Source organism: Pseudorasbora parva, chromosome 4 (genome assembly GCF_024679245.1).
Source record: "Pseudorasbora parva isolate DD20220531a chromosome 4, ASM2467924v1, whole genome shotgun sequence".
In the NCBI taxonomy this organism is placed as follows: Eukaryota; Metazoa; Chordata; class Actinopteri; order Cypriniformes; family Gobionidae; genus Pseudorasbora; species Pseudorasbora parva.
This window is the reverse complement of record NC_090175.1, coordinates 19,619,317-19,637,773: the sequence shown is the minus strand read 5'-3', so window position 1 is coordinate 19,637,773 and position 18,457 is coordinate 19,619,317. Positions and strand designations below refer to the sequence as shown.

The window sequence follows — 18,457 nt, the reverse complement described above, 5'->3', positions numbered from 1 at the left end:
ATTTTTTTCCGGTGCAAGAAAGGCTTTTAGTGATTTTACTTCATTAACGTTGAATTTATACATATATTTTGACTTTAATGTTTGTATTATGTGTAACCATTTTATAAAAGCAATAAGCCCAGTGAAGCCTGGGTTTATAGTGAAAACCACAACTGTAAACCACAGATTCTTTGGGCTTATTAATATAATTAGCATTCCATTTGGCCTAAATGTTTGAAAACACAGTAGTCATGCTGTTTAATGCCAACCTCTGACATTTGACCTAAATTAATCTTTGGTTAAGGAACAATGATTAAGCCAGCTGGTTGGATTTACTACATTATTTACTCCCACTCATGTTTATCCAAACCTGCATGCTGTTATTTTGGCAAGATTTTTGATTGCCTAGAATTATAGCACATAATATCTTTACCAGAAAACCAGTGATGCCCCAGCACTTTTCAGAATTAGACCAATTAGAAGTGCATATTGGAAATGGCGTATAGCCGTATCCTTCTTTAATGGTGCGTTTGTAATGTGTTTTTACCCTTTTAAGTTATTTTTGATGCTTTTTAACCGCTTTTAAAAGGAAAATAAATGGGGGAAAAAAAGATTATTGGAGTATTTGTTTTACAAGAAAATACTATTTCAGTCGTTCTACTTCAAAATTTCACGTTTAATGTGTTACTTATTGTTTCTTTGCAATTTCTGATTGAAAGTAGTAAATTCTACACCATTTTTGTTCAGTGTTTGTACATTTATAATTGGTTATGGTTTAATTATTTAGGCCTATTCAGTGTCATTAAGAGTCTAAATTGTGTCATTTCATGCTGAAATTATTAATTTGACTGTAAAGCATAATAAGCTACTTCACTTATTAAATGAGAATCTTGTGGATAATGAATGTGTATCTCCTCCAAGTTCATTTCATTAGCCTAAACATCTGCTAAGTATATAACAAAGCCCCAAATCCCATGCAGCATGCAGTAATGCTAATCAATAATGTGATATAATAATTATACTGTAATAATGTCTACACAAACAATATTTGTATTTTAATAGCAATTAAGGCTTGTCATTTACATCCTGTTTGATCGTTTGCAGAGAGAACATGCATTGAACGTATTACACTCTTTAAATATTATAATAACCATTAAATGTGCATCACAGTCAACTGCAGTTCCTCTTTAAAGCAGTCTCACCGCCCCAGCCATGTTTTACATTTCTCCCAAGGTTACAAAATGTGCACATGAAATTGCATACAGAATTTCTTTTAGCTCAGGGTTTAAGAAAAAACAAACAAATTCATAATATAGATGCCAGGGAGATGGCGACTGAATGAGTTTGTCTAAATGATCTAGTTTTATATAATATGTAGGCTACATAACATTATATGTACATAATGTGATTTTGGTTTTGGTGCTTTCACTGTGAGAAGTATGAAAATTGATTGTCTGTTACCATAGCATCATAAGGGACCAATATGGCAATGGCATGATGTGGTAAATAAACATAAGTCTAATGCAGTTTATCCAGTGGCATAACTTTGTTATGGGTCAGGAGTGTGTGTGGGGAGTGTAGGCTATCTAATATAGCCTTTAGTGCCTTATTAGATATTAAGAATTGCAGAAAAAATATCAATACGATGTCCAAAAAATAAATTTCTATAGGACTAGTACTTGGAGTAACACAATATAATGTTAGTCCTGAGATCCTTGACGCATAGTGGTGAAGACATGCCCCACCCGTAAATTACGCCAAATGTGTCCATACTTTGTTTAAATTGTACCAAAACCAAAAAACACAGTCTTATCTTTTTTTGTCGAGGAACATGTTGAGATTTTGTTTTTAAAAAATGCCGTAATAATGCACTAAAATAAGGATCATGGGTCATATATGATGGAATGAATTAATACTATAACGTTGCTTTTTGGGGCACACAGCCTCTGCCTATTGATGATGGTGTTTTTTTTTCTTTTTTGTTCTGAACTACTGGGCACTGACCTAGCTGTTTCGTAAATGTATTTTACTTATTGATTAAATTCAGGTTTCAGTCCAATTTGTCCTTGTCTGTACTTTAACTCTACGCCGTGAATCAATCGATCACGCTCTCTCCCAGCAGCGCTAGTTAGTCCACTTGTCACATTGTGCATGGCGCTGATCTGACTACAGAGTTGTTTGTTGCGCTCGTGGCTGCGTTCAACAGGAGTCAAGAGACAACCACGCGCCTTTAAGAACTTATAAGTGATTTACGGTCAAGACTGGAGAATTTGTCAGTCGGTCCATTGGGCATCAATTCCCACCAAATCAACCATTTATAAGTGACATGGTGCCGTTTTCCGCTTGAGCAAAGGACTCTGTCGCGCGCATTTGGAACAGTGTGCATCGCGCGCGGTCTCCTGTCCACTTCAGATATCAGAAGATTTCTGGACATTTTCAACATGGCACAGCCACAGAATGGATCTAACCTAACGGGGAACTTTACAAACCAGTTCGTGCAGCCGCCGTGGCGCGTCGCGCTGTGGTCGGTGGCGTACAGCTCCATCCTCGCGATCGCGGTCTTCGGGAATCTGATCGTCATGTGGATCATTCTGGCTCATAAACGGATGCGAACCGTCACCAATTACTTTCTGCTCAACCTGGCGTTTTCAGACGCATCGATGGCCGCGTTCAACACTTTGATTAATTTTGTTTATGCCACGCACGGTGATTGGTATTTTGGAGAAGCCTACTGCAGATTTCACAACTTTTTCCCCGTCACCTCCGTGTTTGCAAGCATTTACTCCATGAGCGCAATAGCAGTCGACAGGTAGAGTACATGCTAAGTTAACGTTAAATCACTGAGAACTCAATAAATGTTGTTTTTATGCATGATTTCATTCATTCATTCATTCATTCATTCATTCATTCATTCATTCATTCATTCATTCATTCAGTGTTGGAGTGCAGGATCAGACACACAAAACCCATTTATACTACAATGGGTCTTTCCTTGTTTTTAATGCAATATTTCTTAGAATGTTTTTTTTTTTTTTTTTTTTTAAAGTTTAACTATGATAAAAATATCAAACATTGAATTTTATTTTGCAAATAAAATGTAATTTCCAACATCAAAAATGTCAATCAGGAAAGGATTGTCTTATTGGTGGTCTGCTATTGCAGTGATGTCATGTAAGTGACAGATGCCCCGCCCTCGCGCTAGTAAACACATCACCAGAGAAGAGATGTTTGCTGCAAGATGGAGGGGAAGCTATTTTGATTAAAGTTTAGGAGTGGACACGAATAATAAAAGATGTACATGGATAAATCATTTATGTAAAATAAACTGTAATATTCCATGCAAAAATAATAATTGTCCATTACGATGTCCTGTTGAGTTTAAGTCACACTTTTCAGAAAAAAATGGCCTTACTGCTTTTTAAATAAATAAACAAATGAACAAATAAATAAATAAAAGCCAAATATGTTTTTTTCAAGATATTTAGCCTTTTTATTGATATTTTTGTCTTCTTTTTTACAGCCTCTGGAAGAGTTAAATGCACTTTTAAATCAGTCCTTTGATATGAATTCATGTAGACTTGACAGATTCAGAATGGTTAAAGCAGTTATTTATGTGTCTGCTGATATTTTGTTTGTACTCCATGTCATGCTGACTGGGAAAATTGCCTCCGGCAGTCCTTTTTACACAGAATGGTTGACTTGAAGTGAATGGCTGCACAATGATTGTGGATCGGTGAGCTCAGCTAACTTATCTACAGTACCTTCAGGGGGCGTCTTTGCAGGTGCTGATGCACATTCATTCTGTTCATGGAAATCAAATCACACAGTGTGGTTGAAACCACATTCATAAGCAATAATAAATGGTATAATTCTTAGTCTGGATCGAAAAGCTCAAAATTGAATTAGGTCGTTTTTGATGATAAATCAGTGATATTCTTTAAAATGGGGTCATTAACTGTTTTTATTTTATTTTATTAATTATTATTTTATAATGTTTCCTGAGGTCCACTTATGTTAATATAATTTTTACATAAAAAGTTATAGTTTAGAAATAAAAGGCATTTTTTAAATTACGATTTAGCCCTCTGATTTGAACGCTCTATTTTAAGGGGCATGTCTGCGGAGGCTCAACGTAAACGCCCACTGCTGTGATTTGATAACATCTTTCATCATAACTAAGTGCAAACACAATGTAAATATGAGATTCGAGAATCCAAAACTCAGTCACTGCACAGCGCTCGTGGCTCGATGAGTCGAGACTGTTTTCCAAGATGGTGTCTGTCCGTGAACGCGTACTGCACTATGTTTATAAAGTGTCTTTTTATTAAACTGTTTGTCCACTTACAAAGTTCTCAATGCTTCGGTTTGCATGTTGGGACCCTCATTATGCTACTGTGTTAGTGTGAGGCTATTTTTAGCCTTGTTAGTGGGATTAACTAGCGATTTAATTTCACTACTCTGTGCCCCATAGACTAGTGTTATAAGCTAATCTGTTTTTAAAGATAAAACTCTTTACATTCGATTTCCATGAAAACGCATCCCAGAGAACGATCTACTCTGTAACCATCTGTTAATTACCCCTAGGTTCATTTCTCACCGGAGTTGTCCTTTAAGAGTCGTGTGTATCATTTGAATGAGGTATGATATATGAGTTGGTTCACAGAGCGGCAGGAATTCATTTCAGCAATTAAAACATTAAGATCAACTCTGTTTTTTACATAAAGACATTGACTTCAGAAGACTTGGAATACAACATGAGTTAATACTTTTATACTGTTTTGGTCAGTTTTTGCAATACATACCTGTGACCTGTACTTTTATTTGCCTGTTATGTGTTTTATATTGTTGAGAAGTGGGTAGGTTTAGGGTAGGATAGGGATAGTAGCTCCAAAATATAAAAGTAGCCTATAAATATTCATAAAATCATATCTACTTTTATAAATGCAAAGAATTAAATGCTTGATCTGACCCATTAGGCAATCAATTGAAATGAATGGAGCACCCTGCTCGTTAAAAAATGACCCTAAAGGGGTACCCCGTGCGTTTAAAAGTGACGCAGAGGGGTCCTGACCAAGTGTCAATATGTGACGAGTTGGGAGTGTTGTCTGACTGTATGAATCAGAAATCACAGATCAGGCATTAGAATTAACACGATTACATACACGTTGTGATTACTCTCGGGTCCATATCTTACAGTAAAAATCGGTATGCAAAGCTTGCGCCCAAATGTGACTGATTTACTAAAGAATCTACATTAAAATGTAACCAACAAACAAATAATGCTCTACAGAGATTCACATATTTGAAAACTTTCCTAACCTTAGGATCCTTTGGAAGGTAATGTTATTTTTAGTTCAGTGATCCTCCATCTCTCTTCTCTCTTGTCTTACTAACGCACCAGTGGGAAGGGCCAAAGATGTGATGATGATGAGTAGGCTTTTATCTGATTCTGCAGAGGCGGTCTTTCGTCCCACTGTTACGTCATAACATGACAACATTTCATCTTAAGAGCTTGGTTTCATTAAAAGCTGTTTTTTAGGCTAACAATGAAGTTTTGAGTTCTAAAACTTACATGATGTTTTAATAACCTCTAACAAAACATATCTCAATTTATGACTCATTTAAAATATTACGTTGGCAAGCAGAATTGTTCACAATGAAGATGCACCAATTTTTTTCACTTTAAAAAGAAAATGGACTTACTTCTAAAGAAATTATTATTACTTTTGAAAAGGAAAAAAAAAAAAGATGTACATTAAAATGCCCAATAAACCATTTTTTTTATATGGAGTGGGTCGTTTCATTGGCTTTTTTTTACTGTGCAGGGTAAAATTTGGCCCAAACCTACTAGATAGTGAACTGGATGCGCACCAATTCAATTGTAAATTAGCTCTTCTCTCTATGAACAGAATCAACAGAGAGAGACAAATAGATTGGATTTAGCACTACCAAAGAGCTTGTGCTTTTATGGCTAGCTAGCGCTCATTGATCTTGATACGCCCTTGCCTCTAATCAGATGAAATTGAGATTTTAAAAGAACAATACAAATGAGTGTGAATGATTGCAACTGATAGGATAACTGCAATATAGCAGCCACAAGGTACTGAATACTGAATATCTCAGAGAGTATCGGTGCTGTCTGAGTTGAGTCTTTTTGCCACAAGCAATGCTTTGGAACTTTTAAGAAGTTAATTCTTTTTATCCACCCAGATCTTTGGGATCCATAATCTACGTAGGTAAATGCACAAAATTGTTTCTTTTTTTCCCTTTGAGAACATTGCTGCCTTCTCACCACTTTAAGATGTCATGCTCTGCCATCTTATCATTCTTTTTCTCTCAGCACCCTGCTGATATTTCCTTATTTTTCCTCTGATTAGAGATATAATTAGACTTTAATCTCTCCAACTAAATAATGTGAAAATAATACATATTAAATGGGACTTTTGGACATCATCAGTAACCTTATAGATATTGATGGTTATTTTAGCACAGTGTGAAAATATCAGCATATTTAGGTGCTTAGGTAAATTGTTTTTGGTGCCATCATGAGCTGTATGAATTCTGAAAGACAAATGGCAGCGTTATGCAATGCTGTGCAATGAGTGCAAGGGCTGTATATTCGACAGACATCATTCCAAGATCAAACATTATACATTACTTTTTCTGTGTCCTTTCACTGAAACTCATGTCAGAAAGTGAGTTGTCACATTGCACCAGTGAAAATAATGGAAGCAGTATAACTTTTGATTTGTAAGGTCTGAAGCTTGTGTTTCTCTCAGTTTGAACTATGACTTCTAGTTAAATGTCAGGTTCATCAGATATAATGCTCATTAATATGAATGGAGATCATTTTAAAATTAACATAGCTATTATTCAGTCAATGTTCAGAACTGTTTTCCATAAATTCAAATGGAATGGAGAGGAAAAAGAATTGATGAGCTGAATCACTTTCAATTACATTTCTTACATTATGCCTCTTTTTAAAAGATTTAAAATCAGTTGACACACACACACACACACACACACACACACACACACACACACACACACACTCACACTCACACACACACACACACACACACACACACACACACACACACACACACACACACACACACACACACATATATTACAGTACAGTATACACTCACCTAAAGGATTATTAGGAACACCATACTAATATTGTGTTTGACCCACTTTCACCTTCAGAACTGGCTTAATTCTACGTGACATTGATTCAACAAGGTGCTGAAAGCATTCTTTAGAAATGTTGGCCCATGTTAGGATAGCATCTTGCAGTTGATGGAGATTTGTGGGATGCACTTCCAGGGCACGAAGCTCCCGTTCCACCACATCCCAAAGATGCTCTATTGGGTTGAGATTTGAAATGATTCAAGCTTTGTGACATGGTGCATTATCCTGCTGGAAGTAGCCATCAGAGGATGGGTACATGGTGGTCATAAAGCGATGGACATGGTCAGAAACAATGCTCAAGTAGGCCGTGGCATTTAAACGATACCCACACTAAGGGGCCTAAAGTGTGCCAAGAAAACATCCCCCACACCATTACACCACCACCACCAGCCTGCACAGTGGTAAAAAGGCATGATGGATCCATGTTCTCATTCTGTTTACGCCAAATTCTGACTCTACCATCTGAATGTCTCAACAGAAATCGAGACTCATCAGACCAGGCAACATTTTTCCAGTCTTCAACTGTCCAATTTTGGTGAGCGTTTTTGGTGTACAAATTGTAGCCTTTTTTTCCTATTTGTAGTGGAGATGAGTGGTACCCCAACCCGATCACACATAAATGTGTATAAATAGTACGAGTGTGCAATGTCGTGGAATGTATATGCCAATACTAATTTTGGCGTTCATATGATACGCTGTTTTTCGTGTGCATATGATACGCACTTTATGGCGTATATATGACACGCTCTCTTGGGTAGGTTTAGGGTAGTGGGGTGGGGGTTCGTATAACGTGCGTATCATATGCACGCGAAAAACAGCGTATCATATGCATATATGCATATACATTCCACGACATTTCACACTCGTATTATTTACACACATTTTTCGTGAGATCCGACTGGGTACCCGGTGGGGTCTTCTGCTGTTGTAGCCCATCCGCCTTAAGGTTGTGTGTGTTGTGGCTTCACAAATGCTTTGCTGCATACCTCGGTTGTAACGAGTGGTTATTTCAGTCAAAGTTGCTCTTCTATCAGCTTGAGTCGGCCCATTCTCCTCTGACCTCTAGCATCAACAAGGCATTTTCACCCACAGGACTGCCGCATATAGGATGTTTTTCCCTTTTCACACCATTCTTTGTAAACCCTAAAAATGGTTGTGTGTGAAAATCCCAGTAACAGAGCAGATTGTGTAATATGGGCTGTCTGGCACCAACAAGTGATTGTTAAATCACATTTCTTTCCCATTCTGACATTCAGTTTGGAGTTCAGGAGATTGTCTTGACCAGGACCACACCCCTAAATGCACTGAAGCAACTGCCATGTGATTGGTTGATTAGATAATTGCATTAATGAGAAATTGAACAGGTGTTCCTAATAATCCTTTAGGTGAGTGTGTGTATATATATATATATATATATATATATATATATATATATATATATATATATATATATATATATTATGACCATATTCAAGTTTTCATCCTTCAGTATCAAATGCCTTTGATAAGGCTGCATTAGATTGTGACAGGATCCGAAAATAAACCCCACTTAAATGTGCAGCACAGACTGTTCGTATCATTCTGACTTGATAAGCTAGGGACCTTGAAAAATAAAGTATGAATCAAGTTGCTTTTGCAGTTTAAGTTTCAATACATTGTCTAATGTTTCATGGTATTTTGATTTAATCTAAAAATATCAAATGAAAGATTGAGGTCCATTTTAATCTAATGTACTTCTGCTTTTACAGTAATATATATATATATATATATATATATATATATATATATATATATATATATATATATATATATATATATATATATATATATATATATATATATATTGCGGGTTGTATATATATATATATATATATATATATATATATATATATATATATATATATATATATATATATATATATATATATATATATATATATATATATATATATTATTGACACAAACATTGCGGGTGCAGGCGAGAGTGGAACACATAGGTTGCGGGAGCGGGCGGTCCTGGTCATAAATTCAGCAGGAGCGGGCAGGTGCGGGTTTAAAAAAATCAGTCCCATGCAGGGCTCTAGTGTGGTCCTGGTCAAGACAATCTCCTGAACTTCAAACTGAGTGTCCGAATGGGAAAGAAAGGTGATTTAAGCAATTTTGAGCTTGACATGGTTGTTGGTGCCAGAAAGGCCGGTCTGTATTTCACAATCTGCTCAGTTACTGGGATTTTCACTCACAACCATTTCTAGGGTTTACAAAGAATGGTGTGAAAAGGGAAAAACATCAAAGTATTTTTGAAGCCACAACACGCACAACTTTGAGGCGGATGGGATACAACAGCAGAAGACCCCACCGGGTACTAGATGACCACCGTGTACCCATCCTCTGATGGCTTCTTCCAGCAGGATAATGCACCATGTCACAAAGCTTGAATAATTTCAAATTGGTTTCTTGAACATGACAATGAGTTCACTGTACTACGTAGAATGAAGGCAGTTCTGAAGGCGAAAGGGGGCCAAACACAGTATTAGTATTATATATATAAAATGTCAGATTATGGCCCAAAAACCTTTACTAATATTATAAAGTGAATCTCAGGGAATAAGAACAAAAACAGCATAACCCCTTTATTATATGGGAGATGTTGTTGTTGTTTTTTTGCTACCAGTACACATTAGCGACCAAAATATAGTTACTGCAAGAGGGGAATTATCAGACAATGGAAAACCAAATTCAGTTTGAGTGTTCTTCACAGTTATATCCTGTGCTCAAAACGTCACTTAGTGCTCATGTCTCCAGGCTACATATCTCACAACCCACATTTGCTGTTACTGTGTTTTTGCTGGTAGGCAGTCACTACTCTTATGTACAGAGCAATTGTGATGTCTGCAGGAATTTGCAGTAGGTCTGTGTGCTTGCAGTTGCATTTGGTGGACAGTGTGAGATTTGTGCTGACACCACTTGCTCAGGCAGTATTTTCAGTACAATAAATGTTTAATTTTACTCTCAGAGAGATGGCATTGCTGACAAAAAATATTCTGGTCCATTTGTTGGTTTATGAAACTTTAATGAAACTATTATGTGCATTTTTTGATGAATAGTAGTGGCTATTAGGTTCAATCTCAGTTCAAGCATTTTGTTATGAATGGCATTACACTCAATGTTATATTATTGAACAACCCCCCCCCCCCCCCCACACACACACACACACACACACACACAAACACAAACACAGATGGCTATAAGTAACACACTTATAAAAAAAAAAAACTAGGTGAAATTATCCTAAATTAAGATGCTTCTTAGCCGTGCCTTGTTAGTTTGAGACCACATGTTATTTTATAGTTACTGATCAACTTAAATAATAGGATTTGTGCCTTTAAGGCTTTTAAAAAAGTAATGGTGCGGTGCATGGTACTGTTTTTATAAAATGTGCCAGCTTAACACAACTCAACACATCACAACGTGATATAATTAGCTGTAATTAACTTCGGTAGTTAATGAATCTACATTCACTTACGAGACACATGCTGGTATTTATATTCATAATTATTCAAATACACAGTGTACCATTCCATCATCTTTCCTGTTAAGTGCTTTGATATCAATGCTGTCCATATTTTGAAAATAACCTTCTCTAGAGTAATTAGCTTTCTAACAAGCCATTCGCTGATAAGAAGTGGTTAAAGCAAATGACCTATGATCACTCTTGAATGATTGTGAATGTGGTAAGCAGTAATGAACATATGGAGTTCAGAAGTAATCAATGGCATATGATTAATCAGTGTTTACAAATGATTCAAAGAAGGCTTGGAGTGAGAGTTACTTTTCTGATATGAAATGTTGTACCTGGCAAGAGAATAGCATCCAAGAGAAAGATTTAGCTTACACCTTAAGCTAAACTGAAATGGATGCCATCTTTGATGCAACCTATTATTAATCAGCTATTAGATCATTACACAGCCTACAAATTGAAAACTGCTCATCTGTGGTCTGTCTTTGATGTTTTATTCTATTGATGCTATTTGAAGCTTTCAGACTATGTGGGGCATGCAACTAATCAGTCATCTGTATGCGTTACACAGGTACATGGCTATCATCCATCCCCTGAAACCACGACTCTCAGCCACGGCCACTAAGGTGATCATTGTGTGTATTTGGGTGCTAGCTGTGGTTTTGGCCTTTCCACTGTGTTTCTTTTCAACCATCAAACAATTACCCAAGCGGACCCTCTGCTACGTTGCCTGGCCGAGACCTTCAGAAGACCCTTTCATGTGAGAGCTAATTAAATATGCATGTACATTCTTATATTAACATTTATTGTTATTAATAATAATAATAGTAGTAGTTGTCTAATTAACTCTAAGTTTGCTCAGTTAAAACTAAGTTTGCACATAGCTGGTGCATGAAAATATTGTCAGTGTCAGCAGAAGTTCAACATTGCAAGTGTTTTGTTTTGATTGCAGCCCAGAATCTGTACAAGGAAACTGTCAAGTTTGAGACTACATTATTTCTTCAAGTTGTTGCAGAATTGTGAATAAATTCAAAACCAGACTGAGACTGTCCTCACTGCAGCCTGTAGCATGATGACTTTACACAAAATACACAAAATATATAGTTATAGTGCAACTTGTGCAATAATACAACACTAATGTGGGCTGTGTCATTGAAGATAAAACACAAAAAACGCATATCCAGTATTATAAAATTGAATCAGCCAGTTGGGAGAATATAAATATAATAGGTTGTAGCACCCAAGTGTGTTTAAACTTTCATTACATAATCAAAATCTACAGCGCATGCATGTTAAACCAATGAACCATTTACTTTATTCATTTACATCAAACGAGAGGACATTACATATATACAGTAACAAAACAAAAAAACAACAACAAGGTGTATGATATTTTGGGCCACATTGAACTTTTCTCAAAATATCTTATTAAAACTCTGTGGACCCTGTACAGGGTCGGGAATGACATCGTCATGTATATACTTTCAATTTTAAATGTCTGTGGAGGAGCTATGATGTCATATGTGGTACCATTTGAAAGCTCTACTTTCTGGAGATATGCATCACTTTGGCATTTGTTTTACACAAAGTAATGTATTTACACTAAATTACTCTGGTGCCATTTCCGCCTGGATTTGGCCTCCCATACACACATACAGTGGTCTAAGTTCAAAATGTTGGTGTCATTTTACAGGAAACCTTTTAAAGTTACATAAAACACTGCTAAAAGTGATAAACATGTAAGTATGTTGTCTAAGCTGTTATAACCCCCCCCCCCCCCCCCCAAAAAAAAAAAAAATTAGGAGCTTTTTGATTTTTATATATAAATTCATTTGTGAAAGTGTGTAACTCAAGCCCTGTGTGCTCTAGGACCCTGCAGACAGTTTGGGATGTTCCCAGCATATAATTAATTTAATGACACTGGAATATTGCATTTATATGACTATATATGGTGGTGGGAGGGGGTGGTTGAGGGGGGAGGGGGGACAAGGGGTAAAAAAAGGTAAAAAAGGGGGGTCATCCCTTTAGACCCATTTGAATAAATCCGTCATACAACATGACACAGACAAACTTAATTATTTCAACATTTCTCCAGAATTTAGTGGAAATAGCCCAAACTGTCTGCAGGTTCCTAGAGCACACAGGAGTTACAAACTTTCAAAAATGAATTTTGAAAAGAAAAAAATCAAAAAGCACCTAATTTTGTGTGTGTGTGTGTGTGTGTGTGTGTGTGTGTGTGGGGGGGGGGGTTATTACAGCTTAGACAACATATACTTACATGTTTATCACTTTTAGCAGTGTTTTATGTAACTTCAAAGGGTTTCCTGTAAAATGACACCAACATTCTGAACTTAGACCACTGTACGTGTGTTTGGGAAGCTTTTCAATTTGGGTAGGCCAAATCAAGGCGTAAATCACAAAAAATGGTCTTGGAGTTTAAGTACTTAAAAACAGTTAAATACATTCATACATTCACAAAATCAACATTCATAAAAAAAAAGTTAGTATCAGTTAGTAGAGCCCTTGTTTAGGCACTGAGCTCTCTCTCTCTCTCTCTCTCTCTCTCTCTCTCTCTCTCTCTCTCTCTCTCTCTCTCTCTCTCTCTCTCTCTCTCTCTCTCTCTGTAAAGGTATCATATCATCGTGGCAATGCTGGTGTATGTTCTGCCCCTTGTGGTCATGGGCATTACCTACACTATTGTTGGGTTGACGCTTTGGGGAGGAGAGATTCCTGGTGATTCATCAGACAACTATCAGAGTCAACTGCGAGCCAAAAGAAAGGTAAGCAGTTTATGTTTTTTGGGGTCACTCAGTTTGATTCTAAAGCAGAAGTACAAATGCAGAAAAGAAAAAATAGAACGGAGAGGAGATGTTATGAAGAGCGATCCTGCAAGATCTGGTGGTCGCCAAAGTTTGGGCAGTGAAACTCGGACTCTAGTTTCCTACATTGATGGAATGGCTGAAACACACACAGACATCAGAGTAAATTCACCACACACTCACATGTAATGGGTCATTTTATGTGGGATCAATTAGAGAATGAAGATCAATATGGAAATGGTTGGTCAGTACGTCACTTTAATCAGAAGGACATATATATATGATAGGGGTAACTAAAATACAGGTCTCCCTGGGTTGATCTGTATTTGTTACACAAATACTGCTGGCTATATGTGATAAAAAAGAAATGGGCTACATGTCTGTCAAACAAATTAAATGTCAATATTTGTTTCTGCTATGGACAGTAACTGGCAGCCCACAAATCTGGCCTGTCAATCCAGCCTGTACTGTATGTCTGTCTTTCTCCTGTGGAACACAAAAAAAGAAGACGATATTTTGAAGAATGTCGGTAACCAAATCATTGGTTACCAATGACTTAAATGGCTTATGCTGACAATGTTGCAATGACTTAAATTTAGATTAGAAAAAATATTGGGGAGTTAACTCAAAAAGCCTAGTTCTCTGTCCAGTTTCCTGTTATTTCGGAGTGTGTACTGAAATCAGTGAAAAACAAAGATGTTGTTTTGTAGTTTTACTTCTAGTAGGCTTCCCGTCGACTGATGTGGGAAAACGTAACTCTCTGCTTAACTAGCATAGTAATATGCATAGTCGAAGAAATCAATGTGCTAGTCACAACTGTTTCTCGAAACCATATTGTCGTCAATTTGTCGTTCAACCAATGATGTCATGCAGGTGGTGGAGTTATAACTTATTTTAATGAATTCGTTTGAGATCAAATTCATGCTAGATTTTTTGCTATACGGACATGTGGCATCTGAGGAGTAAATCTCATATTTCTCAGTTATTTTGCTTTATTTCCAGATTCAGTCATAGGCTTGTTCTTATGCACTAGCACGTATGCACATGCACACCTAACAGTCATAGAGTGATCCATTGTGTCTCACGGTTGTGATTCTTGTGTAAATATATTCTTCTGTGTACCATGAATGATACTCCATCAGGCATAATTAAAACCATATGGTTCATTAAGTGAGAATGATGTGACTTACCCAATTGTTAAGCTATTTAAGATGTATTAAAATAAATTAACAGTTTGCAAAATACTGCAGCTTGACAAAGAGCATGCATTTGGGCAGAATCTGGTCTTGCAACCCATTGTAAGGGCTTTGAAGAGGCTCAGTTTGGAATACAGTCGGTTCACTGGTTCAATAGGCATTTTATACATTCGACATTCCAATCAATAGCATTCAGAGCTCAGTCTGCTGGTTATATGTTTCATTAATGGATGCTGCAATTGTGTTGGCTTTCTATTTTCATCAACGCTGCATCTTGCTCGCTCCCTACGACTGCCCCCTCATCGTGTTCCTTCACTCCATTAATGGCTGGCATGCTGAATATGTGTATTTTGAGCCGGTTAGATCTTGCGGGTTCCATATGCCCCCAATTTACATTATGTGTATAGGTGATTATGGGAATCCAGAAGCATGAACATTTTCAGCCTTTAGAATTTTAGCCTTTAGAAGACCCTATTTTTTAACTTCCAAAATAAGCCAGCTCGTAAACTTTGGTTGAGATGTCATTTGATGTTGTGGTGCTTTTAGATTAGTGGGCGGCACCTTTAAATCTGTGAGGGAGAGACTCTTTGAGACAATAGTCCTTTTTAATATACAAAGTTAGAACTAGTTTTTATTAAATGCATTATTCAATATGTGAAAATACAGTAATAATAGCTTAAGTTAACTAAATTAAAAAGACGTTTAAATTTCAGCATCATGAGGGGACGACAGCTGAAAACTATGTCCCTCAGTGTTCATCCTCAGCAATGTTTAATTCAACCATTAGTTTTCAAATTTCCCTTCCCACATACAACTGAGAAAGAAAGGGATAATAAATATAAGAAGAAACAATTAAATTACCATACACTGGTGTGCAATCGGCCCTTTGTGGCAGAAGAGTCTGCTGAAGTAGGAGGCAGGTGAAAGCTGAAGCCTGGTGCCATACCTGTGCCGTTCCCTTGGATTAATTAGAGAATGAGAAGGCTTGGGGTTTGGGAAAGTAGAACGAGACCGGAGCGTATGGAAACCGATGAAGATTCTGACCAAATACCAATGACCACGATTACAGCAGAGCACCACAGTCGCTTTTGTTGACTCGGTTCTGGAGGAAAACGAAAGTCTTTGGGAAGAAGTCGTCCAGCTGAGGCAGCAGCTGCGTTTTGGGCTACAGCGATTTGCAGGTCATCCATTTCTCCCCCAGGTATGTAGAAATATGTAATAATCTATAGGTGTAACCTCACAATTAGTCTCTTTTGTTATGACACATTTGCCCAACTTAGACAGTTATATAGACAGTTCCAATGAATATCAGGTGCAGACATAAAGTCCAGAATTTTTCACTCAGTATCTAGCATCTAGCACAGTACAGCTGCACATGGTTGAAATAAAAACGGATATCAAAATAAAAGCCTAAATACAAATTTAAATCTTGCAAATATAATTTACACATTAACATAACAGGCAAAGGCTTTCCAAGCCACAAACCCTGAACATTGTCTAAGAATGTGAACAACATGTCAAATAAACATCTGATGTGGTTTTGGCAGATCATTGAACAATAACTGAAATTCATGGTTCGGATGACGATAGCATTTAGCTTAGCCCACTAAGCCCAGTTCACTATGGTAAAAAAAAGTTAGAAGCGACCAAACACCTCCACGTTTGCCCTATTTAAATACAGTTACACTAATAATTGAATGATCAAGTATGGTGACATAAAATAAAACATGGCGCTTTTCTAAGTGGATTAAAAAGGAGAACTATATGGCGGAATAACACTTCTGAGAGTACTTCGACTCAGCAGAGTAAAAATTCACGCCTGAAAAATCCTCCCTTGCATACTGTAATTCTGTGTCCTAACAGTGATCTGTTGCAATCATAACAACACATAACATTTAATTCCCAGAGAGCAGACACTGTAAACCTTATTACATGGAACCTGATCTCATTCCCTTACACTCAGGTTGTGAGATCTCGTATTTTTCCTCATCAACCTGAAGCATTTAGCCCTCACAGAAACCTCTCCTGCCACGTTTTTTGTAAGAAACTTAAAAACAAAATAATTGCAACACATGGAATATCAATGCAGATGCCCTTGGATTTTTTCCTTAGCAGTGGAAACATTAGCTATTCTTAGGTGTTAACAGTATATGACTCAAGACCAGTAGTGAAAAATGAAGACCAAGAGTGCTATTATTTAAAATAAAAATTTACTGAAGAATAGTTTGATAATATGATAATATGATAATATGATAATACTGATAATATGTGCCTACTTTCAGTGAGAGGTACAGACATTAATACAGGCAATATCCATCTTGAATCTTTAGTGTTTAAGTAAAATTAAATATAAAATATAATAAATGAAATGAAATACAAATCCATATTTCATTTCCGGAAGGCTAAGTGAACAAACACTGTTATTGCACTCCTGGCATGTTAGGGGTGTTTGATATCTCAAAACTTCAAACACACGACACCTTGTTGCTATCAAGTGTTTAGTGACACATCACACATCTCTAGGCCAGACCCTCAGTCACTCCTCAGAGACCAAATACACACTTTAGACAACAAGAAACATTCAGGGGTTCTCTTAAGCAAAATCATAACGGGAAAGAATCATTAAAAATCATAAAACAATAAAGGAGGATAAATATTGATTAAGGCTTTGATTATTAATTTAATTTGGATATATAGAGTATATTGAAGTGGCAGTGGATTTCAGAATCCCCCTTTCACTATATTGGCCTACTCTATCTATGGTCATACAGATAGCATCTTAAAAAAAAAAAAGATGGAATCACCAACACTGCACCTCCTTCTCCATCCAGAGAGCTTTGGAACAGCAGCCTATTTCACACAGTCAGCGAGCCAACATCACCGCGGTTATTTCAGAGCTGGAGGACACGAAGGCCCTGGAGTCGACACTTGCGGATCAGTCCATCTCAGAGCCAGGAGCGAACTGTGACCTGATTGATCTGTGGTCCGTGGATCTAATGCCCACCCAAGAGTCCTCATCATCTTTTCTGATCCTGTCTGGAGATGATCTGTCTGTATCCCTGCCTGTCTTTCTGATCCCGTCTCCATTGCTGGTCGTGGCCAGTTCCCTGGATCTGTCAGCACCACTGGTGTTGTCCAGCTCCTCACCACTACCCTCGCCGCTTGGTGCATGTCGTTAATCCTCCGTGCCTTGGGATTTGCTGCCACCAGCTGCACCTCGGGCCTCCAGACCCATATATTTCCACGTCTGCCTATCAGCCCGTCGCCATCGCCTCGGCTCATGGCTACCTCCTCCCTCCAGGTCGGCCTGTTCTTGATAGTCACTGATTAGTTCCTCCACCTGTGCCTGTTTAGTTCCCTCATTGACCTTGTGTATTTATACTCCCTATTTTGTTCAGTCCTTTGGCAGTTATTGTACAATGGCATGCTGTCTGTATGCGAATCAACAGTAAAATGCTTTCTTGACTGTATCCTGTTTCCTCACCCTTCATTGTCAGCTACCTGTGACACTGCCGTAGTGATACAGCATAAGACAAAAACAATTTTTGGACACAAAAAAGTTAAAGACTACAGCTTTAAGTAAGTAATGTTAGCCACAGTTTTATGTTATTTAACAGCATGTACAACCTAAATCCTTTTTCCTGTTTGCTGGACAAAGTCTTTGAGTTTTCCTGAATAAGGCGGTGCACATCATTTGTTGACTTGAGGTCAATCCTGAAGGCAGCGAGTGTAGACATCTTCATGCACACAGA

At 37.3% G+C, this 18,457-nt stretch overlaps 1 protein-coding gene across 1 annotated transcript in view; it reads left to right on the top strand.

The window, feature by feature from the left end:
• The first annotated feature begins 2,111 nt into the window (after window positions 1–2,111).
• tacr3a (tachykinin receptor 3a) overlaps window positions 2,112–18,457 on the top strand; it is a 50,063-nt gene continuing 33,717 nt past the window's right edge. The window contains exons 1-3 of the mRNA XM_067441171.1: window positions 2,112–2,788; window positions 11,262–11,450; window positions 13,320–13,470. Coding sequence (XP_067297272.1) covers window positions 2,421–2,788; window positions 11,262–11,450; window positions 13,320–13,470 — 708 coding nt within the window. The 5' untranslated portion in view covers window positions 2,112–2,420. The remainder of the gene's footprint in view (window positions 2,789–11,261; window positions 11,451–13,319; window positions 13,471–18,457) is intronic.